The sequence below is a fragment of the Dendrobates tinctorius genome, unplaced genomic scaffold, assembly GCF_039654945.1.
Source record: "Dendrobates tinctorius isolate UK_male_01 unplaced genomic scaffold, ASM3965494v1 ptg000309l, whole genome shotgun sequence".
NCBI classification, from domain to species: domain Eukaryota; kingdom Metazoa; phylum Chordata; class Amphibia; order Anura; family Dendrobatidae; genus Dendrobates; species Dendrobates tinctorius.
This window is the reverse complement of record NW_027361976.1, coordinates 1,530,442-1,543,623: the sequence shown is the minus strand read 5'-3', so window position 1 is coordinate 1,543,623 and position 13,182 is coordinate 1,530,442. Positions and strand designations below refer to the sequence as shown.

The following is a 13,182-nucleotide window of genomic DNA, read 5'->3' as shown; positions in this document are numbered from 1 at the left end:
GGGGACCAAGTGACAATTTCAAGGGAACCTGACTGCTTCCCAATGCCCCCCAACCACCAGCATGTTTTATTCATATGCTAATTTTCTGCCTAACAAGCCCTTTGTACTGTACACCTGATTCCAGTATATGGCAAAAAAAAAAGAATATAAATCTGTTTTCAATATGTAATTACCTTTAGATTAGTCAATGGTGCATTGGTTTCCCCAGACTAGTCAACCTACTGTCCTTGTTGTCAACACCATCCCTTTGCAAATCTTGTGCATGTGTGACTTTTGTAATTTCCTTTCAGTATGCTTCTTAAGTCAACTGTATGCTCTTCTTCATTTGAACCGCACTGCGCATGTCAGGAGAGAACAAAGGAACCTGGTATGCATGGAGAAGTCAATGTGCTGAACGAGAGCACTGTAAGGCTGGCTGAACTTACAGGACCACTCTACAACAAATTAATCCCACACACTAGGGATGATCACAATTTGTTTTTTTAATAAACCAAATTAAAAGATTCAACTCTTTACAAACATGTACAAGTATTTCATTGGACCTTTCTCTTTAAGTGTAAATGCTGATCTGTTGATGTATATGGCAAAACATAATCACCTGCGGTATGCATTAATAGAGCACCATTTGAGGTTCACATCACTAAACTTTGAGCAGCACTCAACAAACACAGCTCAATTTTTGTCACCCACTATACACAGAGACTCCTATTCCAGTATAAATCTTCTCTCATCCACCTGTATACAGCCTGTTCAGCAATGTATCTCTTTCCTGTCTGCTCCCTCAATATATGGCCCATCTTGAAGCATATACAATGGGAAAAATAATTATTTGATTCACAGCCGATTTTGCAAGTTTGGCCACCTACAAAGAATGGAGAGGTCTGTAGTTTTTATTGTAGGTACACTTCAACTTTAAGAGAGAGAATCTTAAAAAGTCACATTGTATAATTTTTACATAATTATTTTCCATTTTATTGCATGAAATAAGTTTGTTTGCAATTACAGAGGTCAGATGTTTCCTATAGTTCTTGACCGAGTATGCACACACTGCAGCAGGGAGTTTGGTCCACTCCTACATATAGATCTCCAGATGTTTCAGGTTTCGGGGTTGTCACTGGGCAACATTCAGTTTCAGCTCCCTCCAAAGATTTTCTATTGGGTTCAGGTCTGGAGACTGGCTAGGCCATTCCAGTACCTTGAAATGCTTCTTACGGAGCTACTCCTTAGTTTCCCTGGCTGTATTGTCATTCTGGAATACTCAACCACAACTCTAATTCAATGTTCTTAGGCCGGGTTCACATTAGCGTTTGTGTCTTCAGCGTGGTGCTGCATATTTCTTTTCTTAAGCTCTGCCTACTTCCGCATGCGTCCTGCGTACCTATCTTTAACTTTGTCTACGCGGGGACATGCATTGCATGCGGATGTGTCCATGTGTGTCGTTTTGAAGTGCCCTCCGAACGCATGTTGCATTTTCTTGCGTTCGACGGGCACGTCAAAACAACGCACGCAGACGCATCCACATACAATACATGTCCCCGCGTAGACAAAGTTAAAAATAGGTACGCAGGACGCATGCGGAAGTAGGCAGAGCTTAAGAAAAGAAATATGCAGCACCACGCTGAGGACACAAACGCTAATGTGAACCCAGCCTTACTGAGGGAAGAAGGTTGTTGTGCAAAATCTCAAAATACATGATCCCATCAATCCTCCGTTCAATACTGTGCAGTCATCCTGTCCCCTTTGTGGGTAACGACCCCCAAAGTATGATGTTTCTCCCACCGTGCGTCATGGTTGGGACAGTGTTGTTTGGGTTGTACTCATCCTTCCACTTCCTCCAAACACCAGGATAGTGGAGTTGATAGAACTTTTTGGTATTTTCATATCATCTGACCACATGGGGTTCTCCCATGCCTCCTATGCATTGTCCAAATGGTCATTGGCATACTTCAAATGGGCCTGGACATGTGCTGGAGTGAGCAGGGGGACTTTGCGTGCCCTGCAGGATTTTAATCCACGACGGCATAGTGTGTTACTAATGGTAATGTTTGAGACTGTCATCCCAGCTCTCTTCAGGTCTTTGACCAGGTCCTCCAGTGCAGTTCTGAGCCAATTCCTGACCTTTCTCAGAATCATCTTTAACCCACCATGCGAGAACTTGCATGGAGCCCCAGACTGAGGAAGATTGATAGTTCTCTTATTAATAATAATAGTAATAATTATTATTATATTATTATTATTAGTTCTCTTGAGTTTTTCCATTTTCTAATAATTGTACCAACAATTGTGCCTTCTTACCAAGCTTCTTACCTATTGTCCTGGGGCCTATCTCAGCCTTGTGCAAGTCAACAATTTTGTCCCAGCTCTTTGGTCTTAACCATTGTGGAGTATTTGGAGTGTGATTGATTGAGTGTGTAGACAGGTGTCTTTTATACAGGTAACAAGTTCACACAGGTGCAATTAATGCAGTAATAAGTGCAGAGAAGGAGGGCTTCTTAAATAAAAACTAACAGGTCTGTGAGAGCTAGAATGTCTCTACTATATACAGCCTAGCCTGTAGCAGAACTCGTTTCTGTCTCTCCTATATACAGTCCATCCTGCAATATATCTATCCTTTGTGTCTCCTCTATATGCACATCATCCTGCACTATATCTCTCCTTTCTATCATCTTTATACATAGCCCCATCCTGCAGTACAATGATCTTAATAGTTGCCAGCACACATGAACTGCTGTGTCCGGCTATGAGCTCTCAACACTGTAATAAAGGAGGCTGCACCTCTTTTTGTGACATCGTCCCTCATATTAGAAGTTCCATTCTAGGCATAGCACAGCTATGCTGGTAAGATCCCAGCTGAGAGAGACTACACTATGCAAAATAAAACAGGGCCTCTGGAACTATAAAATGGTTCCAATGGTAGCTGAACGGTAAATAGAGCCTGGAGTGGCATCCTTAAGGTGATGAAATATACAAAAAAGGGCAGATTTACTAATAGATTATGTTGGCATGGATAAATAAGTCTATGTGTGCATTATCATAAGACCAGATTGTGATTTTGGGAATACACCTTTAAGATATCGCTGTTATTTTTATACTGAGTAAGTCTATGCAGTAATGAAACTTAATAATGGAAAACAACTTTAAAGTAAAATCATTAATCAGAAAATACGCCATTGTTTAAATCAGGTTTTTATTTTAAATGTATTTTTTTTTTACATTTATTACAATGTTTTTTCATAGTTAAAAATACATGTCGTGTTTATATATTTATTCAGGACTTCTTACCAGATGCAATACTCCAAGGACAATGTCATGATAATTCTTGTAACAAAATATGATTTATTGGATTGTCCTCAAATGAACTATTGCAGCAAAATTCTGAATTCTGAATATGTGAAGTAGTTATAGTAGTCCATTTTCTGTGGTCAGCTCATTAGATTTGATGAGATTTATATCACTCTTCTTTTCCTAGATCCTGTGTGGAAGCTTTATGTCAGATGTTTTTTCCATGCATGTTAGTGTCCGAACTCCGGGTTCAGCCGCGGCCGAAGCGCATGTTAGCATCTGTGTATAGACCCCTTAAGAGAAGAGACCCCGCTATATGCCACATGGTGATATAAATATGTCCTGGTCTCATCACCTGTTGCCTATCTATGGTCTTACCATCCATATCCTGAGCTAAGTGCACTGAAATATCTTGTGTAAATGGCAGCAAAACCTTCCATTAAGGTAAAGCAATGTACCCAGTACAGAGTGGAGATTAATTTGAATTTGATTTGACTTAATTAACATTTATCATTCATATCAGAATCTGTATTAACAATCAAAAATAGAAATCTTGCAATATTCCCCCTGCCACTAGGGCTTATTTTGACTCATACTTCCAATAATTTCAAGAAATCCAGATATACATTATCCACAAAGATAACACAACAGTAGGTGAAGTCACAGCTGACCCTGCTCCCCCCCTTCATATTGACCCTTGCACACGTTCGTTAGACACTACAAAATAAAAGATAGAGTCTGGGATCTGTTATTGTGGCTTGTACATTTGTTGTTTCCTGAAAATAACAGGGAGGTAGAGTCTAAAAAAGCCCCAGTGACCAATGTGAAAATTGCAAGATTTAATTATTTTTTATTTTTTATTCAAGTTGTGAGATATGTAAAAAAAAATCTGGCATATTTAAAAAAATACATTTAACACATAAACCAGATTTAAACAATAGGTCTTTTTCTCATGATACAGTAGTTTTCCCTTAAAAGCCTTGATGATTAGATGGTGTCTTATTATTTACCTGATAGTAGAAGTAGCAGTGGGAATCACAATGGGGGTTCTAGCAATGGAATCAGATACATTTTGCTTATGCTAATAAGTGAAAAGTTTTGATTCAGGAAACACATATACACTTGAAAGCAACACATGATAAAATAATATCCATTTTAGCTTAGTTAGTTGTTGTGAGTTCATTTTCCCCTTCACCATTGAGGTCTGATGAACTCCCTCTTCTGGTGAAGGAAGGTAGTGAGGCTGATTACAAAGCACCTGAGCAGAATGATGATGACTGGGTGACTGGAATTGCTGACTGGATATAAGGCAGCCGATGCCCTTCTGCCTTGCGGGTGATTACTCTGAGGGATTCTTGGAGACCAGTCTGTTTCCTGCTCCTCAAAAGCTAAGTTTTCTGCTCTACTTTTTGCATTTGTGTTTTGGTTTTGTTTTGCCTTGTTTTTCTGGATTTCTGCCTTTCCCTGCTGGGTGAGCTGAATTCCTTTTTGCTCTGTCTTCAGAAAATACCTGAGTACTGATATAGTCTTTTTGAAGCCTAGCGTCTTCAGGGCTTTTTTCCCTATCAGTCTGTTGGCTCTTGTTTTTGAGAGGGTTTTGGCGGATTGCAGACAGCAGCTTTTCTATTCTGTCCTATTTAGTTAGCTTGGGCCCCATCATTTGCTCAGCCTATCTTTCTATCTGTGTGAGTGTTTTTTCATCTTGCTTCACCGTCATTATATGTTGGGGGCTGCCTATTGCTTTGGGGTCTGCTCTGGGGCAGTTTAGATTTCCCTTTCTGTCTTTAGGCTATGTAGTTCTCCGGCTGTGATCGAGGGGTCTAGGGCACCGTAGGAACCCCCCACGGCTACTGCTAGTTGTTGTTGTTAGGTTCAGGGGTCTGCAATCCGATAGCTGCCAACTTCTCTGGTTTTCTGGACTTAGCTAGTATTTCTGTTTTTGCCTCCTACGGTGACTCATTCATAACAGTTAGTCCTACTATGTGACTGCAGACTTGTAAATCCTCACGTTGCGCATTCTTTGGAGCCGGCAGTGGGAGTAGGCAGTGATGTAAACACAAGAATGCAATATGAATATTCTCGGCCACATTCTGACTAGACGTGCATGATCTCAAGTGATGCGAACAGTCTAGTCGGAATGTGGCCAGGAGTATTCTCCAGGCAGCGGAGAATCCTCATAGCGCACAGTATGCGCAATGTGAGGAATCAGAAGTTTGCAGTTATGTAGAGTGAATGCAGATGTGTAGCTTAAAACCAGACAACACTTTTAAAAGTTGTCCATTTTGGCGATCGTACAACAATGGATTCAAAATATCCAGCTGCATTTTCATTATGGAGGCTTTTTCCCCCCTTATAAGCATTCCTACACAGCTGTAGCATACAGTATATTGGGACTATGTATGTATGGTCTGTCAATGCAAATTTGGAGGCTATTGAACATGCAAAGTATGTAAGGAAGGTGCAGGACTTATTGATTTAGCTTTATTACAAGATTCTGATTACAGAATCACTCCTTGATGTTTATGACCTGCAATAAAGAAGGCCGATTCCTTGGGGTGAATATTCTGATGCACCTTCTAAAATGATATTTGTAGCTCACTGGATCCTGTGATAATAAACTCCACCTCTCTGTGTAAAGTGAATTGACTGCTCCAGGAAAACTCACCAGAAGATCCTGAGGTGCACAAGAAGCCACAGTCCTTCTATCTGTGTGGTAAGAAGTTACATTCCTTCACCTTCATTAATTCTTCTCCACTTTAATTAGCAGGCTTATTGCAATGATATAAAACCAACTCATTCTTGTGTGCACGAATAACCTGGAGTACCTTACATGGAAAAAGCCCTCTGATATATAATGTGCAAAAATGTTGCAAAATGTAATTTTGACACTTAAAATCTATGTATTCCTCTGCATAAAAAGGATTTTTTATTATAATCGAGGTCAATGTAAATGCAATTACCATTATAGTCTATGCTGCATTAATGCGTGTTGTCCTTAGACAGGAAACCCAGGGGGGAGCATTGGGTTAAAATAGAAATGAACTAATGGTTTCGGATGATTTTTTTACAAGTAGCTTAAATGCTTCCTTAATGTTTGCTCAATGAACTAAATCTTATTTTAATAGTGTAAAATCATTAGAATTCTCAGTCGAGTCCTCCGGTATGATAATTGTTATTTTATTAGCTTCACATCATATCATAAAAATGTGAGAGTGGAGTTGCAGTCATTTGTGTTCTGCATTTTAAGGATGCAAGCATTGTTAAGAGATCATTCCGTGTTTATGGTTATTATTCTATGTTTTATATATATACTGTATTTATGCACATAAATAATATTTACATTTTATTTAAAACAAAGGTACTTTTGTGTTTTAGGCATCGTTGAGGTGAGTGTGTGCAGAGGATTTAAGCAATGCTCCAAATTGGAGACACTTCACCAATATTAAGGAATTGTATATCTACAGCAGCAATCCCCTATTAAAATGTATTTATCTCAATGGCTTCTTCATTTACAAGTGGGTGCAGCCTTCTAATAAGCCTGCAGTGCTGCAAGGGATTTTGGAATGCAGAGATGTTAATTGCAATGACATAATTCTCTTATACTGCACCCCCAAAGCAAGCATCTATTTATACTTGTGAAAGTTCGTCTTTTTACCAGGAGTTTCTACATCGGTAATGAGGGTTCTGGCTGAGTCAACCTTTGATGCCCAAAGAGCATCGCAGCAAAAAAATAAAAATAAAATCGCACATTCCATTTGCTTTAGGTGTAATTTAAAGGGATATTTTATTAAGGAAACAATTCTTGCAAGCATTAATAGATGCATTTTGATACTATTTCACTTTATTTTCACTTAGTAGTTTGCATCATGTTTCATCATGCCAAAGTATTTACTACTTTCTTAGTAGTCAGTTTGTGAGTACATTAAAGTCATGGTCTTCTACATTACCAAAATCACAGGAACGCATATAGACTAGAAAGTTAACCCAATAAAGTATTTTTATATAGAGTAAATTCCTTTAGATGGAATATGTAAGCAGGTTTTCTATGTAATCTGACAGCAGCATGCGATATGGACAGAGACCCTGATTCCAGCGATGTATCACATAGTTTACCAGTTGCAACAGTTGTGATAGAGTCACAGTTTTCTCTGCTGCAGATCTCAGTTGCTGAGCTGTGTATAACCTTGCCCACACCACAGCTTTCTGTGTACATTGTATAGTGATACAGAGCTGCTAATCAGTGGGGGTGTGGCTGGACTAGGAGGCATGAGGCCATTTGTCCTGTAGTGATAATCACCTGCTGATAAAACACTGATTGTATTGAAACAACAAAACACAGCCCAGTAAGTGAGACATCCCTGTAATCAGGGTCTCTGCTCCTACATTATGGAGCTCTTAGATTATATAGCAAAAACCTGCTGACAGATTCCCTTTAATAACACCTATAGTAATACACAAATTCTGATAATCTGTCAACCATTTTCAGCATTAATTTGCCTTACGTTGCAGCAGTTGGTTTCATGTGAATCTGCATTTCTGACCATGTACTGTCCACCTGCAGCAGCACTGTTTGGTGACATTCATTAGGGTATATACAAAAGAGAATGTCTCACAGAATGTCTTGCGTTATAGAAATAGAAGGAACATTGCTTCTGTTTTTTATTTGTGCCAATAAACTCATCATTGAGTGATTGGGTTATGCCATGCCTCACAGAAGAGACCAGTGACAAGGCTCTTTAGTCATGTATGCCCACTTAGCTATTTTATTGCATTGTCTTGGGGGTCTCTGTGCAGACTACAGACCCTTAGACTGTACAGCAGCTGCCTTTATTCCTTTTATCACAGAGTCTAAAAGGTTTTTCTCTTATTTTCGGCACATAGATAAATGACTTTCAGATATATCCGGTGCCATTTAACTTAGGAAAATCTAACTGTCAGATTTTTTTCTGATGGTAAATCATCAATGAAAGACATCCAAAGAAAATGTGCGTAAAGTGAAGATTTATAGCTGCAGCATTGCCCGGAGCACATGGTAGTGTTACTGATCCATTGGTGAGAAACATAAAAAATTGTGATGGCTATAACACATGAAGGTGAACAGATGACATGAAATCGCTATTAAATGGCCATCAAGCTCTGAATATATCTCTTTTTGTAATCTGGTAGACTTATCCACTTCTGAATGTTACAGAGGATAAAGAAAGTTGTAGGTAAGGGGTGTGCGCTTATATCCAGTGCTATTACCACACCTAAGTTGATGAGGACAGCAAAAGCCGACCCGGGTGTGGTAATAAGTTTCCTTCCAGTTCCCATACCTCCTTTGTTGATGAAGTAACTTGAAACAGAATTAATGACTCTGTGTCTGATTTGCTTTGTAGTTGACAACTTTGTAGGGCTTATTTGCCATTTTTCAGTATTCTGTTCCATCACAGAAACAGAAAACTGAAAATGAAGTACAACATCATGGACACCGACCTACAATAGGGTCTGTTGGGTTCCATTGCAGAGTCCATTAATTTGACACTTGTGACGGAAACTGCCATGGAGCCTCCGACGCAAATGTGAATTCAGCCTCATTCTTGTAAATATGAACGCGAGAATACTATTATTACAGGTAAATAGATGTTACATTCTGTAATGAATGTGTGTTATATACCGTTCTTGTGGTAGTTGTGGTAGAGTGTTTGTTCTGTCTTCAACATCAGATTTATAATCCTCGATTATCTGCTTGTTAATGTTTTCTGTGTTTTTAGCTCCCTCTAGTGACCAGAGTCATAACTGCAGTGTTATTGTGTTATTTTACTTTCACTTTGATGCTTGAATTTTTTTCCCTGTGTTGCAGTGCATTCTGGTAGGTTTTGTAAAGCATTATGGCTAGTTCAGCCTCCATTTCCCTCCAGTTAACTATTTTCCTTCTGCCTGCATTCAGGAAACATCTCATTTCTCTTCTCCCCTTGTGATAGCATTGCTGGTATGCATTTATGCTTCCTGTATCGAATTCCTGTCTCATATTAGCCTGGATAATTAGTTCTTCCCATGGTTAGCTATTAGTGCAGATGTTGATTTATAATGTATTATGTATATATGAATTCCTGATGTACCCTGCATTGACTGAGTGTATATATATGTTTTGCTTGTAGTTTCACCGCGCATCAATATGCCATCACGTTCAATAAAGCACAGATTCAACTACAGTCTCCTTTTTGGACCCCGGTATAGCAGTTTAGCTGCCTGTATAGCTACATGAATTCTGCTTCATTTAGTGAGGACAGAACAACTTTGTTTCCTGATATAAGCTCCACATTCCCTGCATAGGATTAGAGGCAAAATATAACATATTGGCCACATGCAATCTCCCCTAGAAGAAGTTGCATATGCTGTAATGCATTTAAAGGGATTATGCAGGCTTAGCTACAGGTAGTCTCTACTATGCTTGGGAGCTTACTGCATGCAATACTTATTTTTTATTTAACGAGGTTGTCTAAGCGTGGACCCAAAATCTTTAGACATTTCATGTGACTGTAGAGTGCTGAGTTGTGACTGTATGTGATGCGTATGCTGCTTTTATTTCCCGGTATTCAGCGTGCGTCTACTGCTTGTATGCAATTTGTGGTCACAAGCCGACTAAACTCATCCATGATACCACGATTAAGGCGTTAAGCTGAAACTAGTTGGTCTGCATCTCCTATATCTATGGATCTCTTCTGGTGACCTGCTACTACAGATTTTAATGTGATTAATAAACTATATTTTTTATATTTTTCGCTACCGCTGGAGAATATTCTCTTTTTTTCTGCCATTTATCTCCACGTCCGAGACTGGGACGGCTCCGTGCACTGCCTAACAGATGAAGACTGCTAATCAAAATTGGTGAGCTGACTATTCCTGTACCACATATTTCCCTCTGTTTAATAAGTATTGAAAGAATATGAACACGTCTAGCCTGCACGTGACTGCAAGTATACAAATTGGATACATGATGTCCCATGACCGCCAACTATCATGGGGAGTACCGATTCGTCAGTCTGAGGTCACTTAGAATGTCTGCTGTCTGCAGACTTCTGTCCCGAGCCAGTACAACCTCTAAGTTCCCAAGCATAGGAGTATCTAGATGCCACCATGCTTGTTGCTTTCAATGTTATCTCTATGCAGTGGAAGATTAATATTATAAAAAAGTGGCCCCTATTGCTAATGAGATGGAAAAGCGTCATGGTCTCAAAAAATTGTAGATTTGCTTTAAGCTAGCCATGTAAATTACATAACTGCTGCACACAAGGATCTAAGAGCATTGTGAATTTTTTATATTTCACTGGAGGTATGTTTTTTTTTTATTAATTCAGATCTTTAAACAAAACGTAATATACGGCAAAGATAACCTGCAGTAAAATTGAAAAAAAAAATAGCCAAAGCTGTAATGACTTGTGAAAATTCAAGAGAAGAATGCAAGAAATCTGGGCTATAGAGTGGGGGATGTTTCAGTCCATTCTAGAAGAGCTGGCCTTCGGGGAATAAGGGTTATGGTTTGTTGACTTGCTAAGAACAGCATTTGTGGGCCCTGTGCTTTATATCATAGCATTGCTAATCATTTCTAACTCTTGGAATTATAAAAGGACTTTTAATGACATTTTGATCCGGCGTAATCATTGCAAGAGGAAGTAAGGCTGGAGTCACACTAACCTGCGCAAAATACGGTCAGTATTTTACATGCGTAATACGGATGACAGACCCCTAAACAGTGCTCCGTATGTCATCCGTAATCAAGGTGTGGTCGCGTATTTTGCGCATGTCAGCATCCGTATGGCATCCGTATGTAATCCGTATGGTGAGATTTTCTCGCAGGCTTGCAAAATGGACATATAATGGAGCCCTATGACAGTTTTAATAAAGAAATGAAAGAATAGATATAGACACATAGAATGCATATATATATATATATGTATTCTATGTGTCTATATCTATTCTTTCGTTTCTTTATTAAACCTGTCAGTGTGAGTTTACTGTATAGTGCACTGAATTGCCGGCTTTGCTAAAAGACACCTGGTGCATATTTCTCGCAAGTCACACGTGTGGTCTGTGTGTAATCCGTATTTTTTGCGCACCCATAGACTTGCATTGGCATATTACGGGCGTAGTACGCTGACAATCGCAGCATGCTGCGAGTGGCACGGAGCGTAGGATACTGAGGAGAAATATACGCCTGGTGCGAGTGACCCCATAGAGAATCATTTGTCCGTGTCTAATGCGTGCTTTTTGCGCCTCTCACTCTCCCGTATTCCTCGCCAGTGTGACCCCGGCCTAAGACATTTCCCTGCGGTAACGGCAAACAATACATGGCGGCTCCCCTCGAAGTATTATAAAGAGTATACGGTATATTAGCTGACTGCTCCCATAAAGACTGCACCTGCAGCTAATGCTCCTCTGTGTGACTAAGCAGTAATTTAACTCATTGTCCTTATATTTCCCCTCAACAGGAAGAGTCTGTTAGTGGCTACAATAGAACAGTTCATAGTAGAGTGCTGGGGAGAAGATTCACCACCATCATCTCCAAGATTGCGATGAAGTGACAACAATCGGCGGGTGAAGATATCATAAGTTCTTTGCTATTTGCAAATGCTTCAAGATCCAACATTCAGATGAAGAAGCACAAAAGTGGAACAGAAGATTGTTGTGTAACACTAGGAACAAGCAAAGACAAATGATTGCAGATCAAGTTCTCTAACAATGCCAACTCTTGTTCTAAGGATCTGAAATTCTGTGAATGATGGCAAGCAGTCTGACACTACTTGGTGCCCTCTGGGCACTTCTGTCTTTTCTATCGGCTGCTGCCAGCTGCACCAGTTTCTTCATGCCTTATTGGCTGTATGGCTTCCAAATGGGAAAACCAGTTTCATTCAGCACTTTCCGCAGGTGTACTTATCCTGCTCAAGCTGATGAGAAGAGCTTGGTGATGGTGGAAGAATGTGGAAGATATGCCAGCTTTAGCGCCATTCCAAGTCTGTCATGGCAGATCTGTACCCTTGTGACGGGCATTGGTTGCGCTTTACTCCTTTTAGTGTCTTTAGCTGCGGTCCTTGGCTGTTGTATCGGGGACCTCATCTCCAGAATGACGGGTAGAGTCCAAGGAGCTATACAGTTTATTGGAGGTAAGTAAACTGCCTACTGTATATACGTACATGGGGCAATTCTCTCTTTATTGATTTAATAGATACCATTACTAATATTTATGCAGCATAAACATAACATTTATATATTATAGATGTAGGGCTGGGTATAGGCGTAATAATAATGTTAGGTGGTGCTAAACATGCAGGTTCAATAATTACAAAAATGGTTAAAACATAGTTAAAAATGGTTAGAACATGCAGTTAAAAAAGACCTGAAGCAAAAACTAATTGAAAAAATGTTGTAAACTTACTATAGGACTACGTTCACACGCAGCGTTTTTTGCAGTGTGTTTACTATGTTTTTTTATGCAAATAAGCAGCGTTTTACAGTACCAGCAAAAGCTATCAGATTTCAAAAGTCTCATGCTTCTTTTTTTTCCCTCAATTTGAATTTGAGAACAGCAGAATTTTTCAAATCTGCAGAATGTCAATTCTTTCAGCGCTTTTGCAGCGTTCTTTCACCATAGGAAGTGTAAAAATGCTGCACAAAAATTCAACAATCTGGTTTTTCCTCCACTTTTTGATGCATTTTTGCTGAATAAAATGACATTTATTAAACATGTACTGTAAATAAATTTCTCATATAGTTCACACCCAAAAAGAGCAGCTAAAAAAGCATAAATGCCACAAATCCACAGCAAAACCTGCATTGTGAACACAGCATTTTTTACTGGCAAAACAGCAGGTTTTGGCTGCAGAGAAAAAGCACTGCAAAAACGCTGAGTTACAAGTTTCA

At 39.4% G+C, this 13,182-nt stretch overlaps 1 protein-coding gene across 2 annotated transcripts in view; it reads left to right on the top strand.

Annotated features, from left to right (window-relative positions):
• Window positions 1-5,920: 5,920 nt before the first annotated feature.
• LHFPL1 (LHFPL tetraspan subfamily member 1) overlaps window positions 5,921-13,182 on the top strand; it is a 70,945-nt gene continuing 63,683 nt past the window's right edge. The window contains exons 1-2 of one of the 2 annotated variants that reach the window (XM_073560937.1): window positions 5,921-5,995; window positions 11,754-12,425. In XM_073560937.1, coding sequence (XP_073417038.1) covers window positions 12,041-12,425 — 385 coding nt within the window. In that variant the 5' untranslated portion in view covers window positions 5,921-5,995; window positions 11,754-12,040. Of the gene's footprint in view, window positions 5,996-7,119; window positions 10,153-11,753; window positions 12,426-13,182 lie in introns of those variants that run through there. The other variant, XM_073560938.1, reaches the window with a different exon arrangement.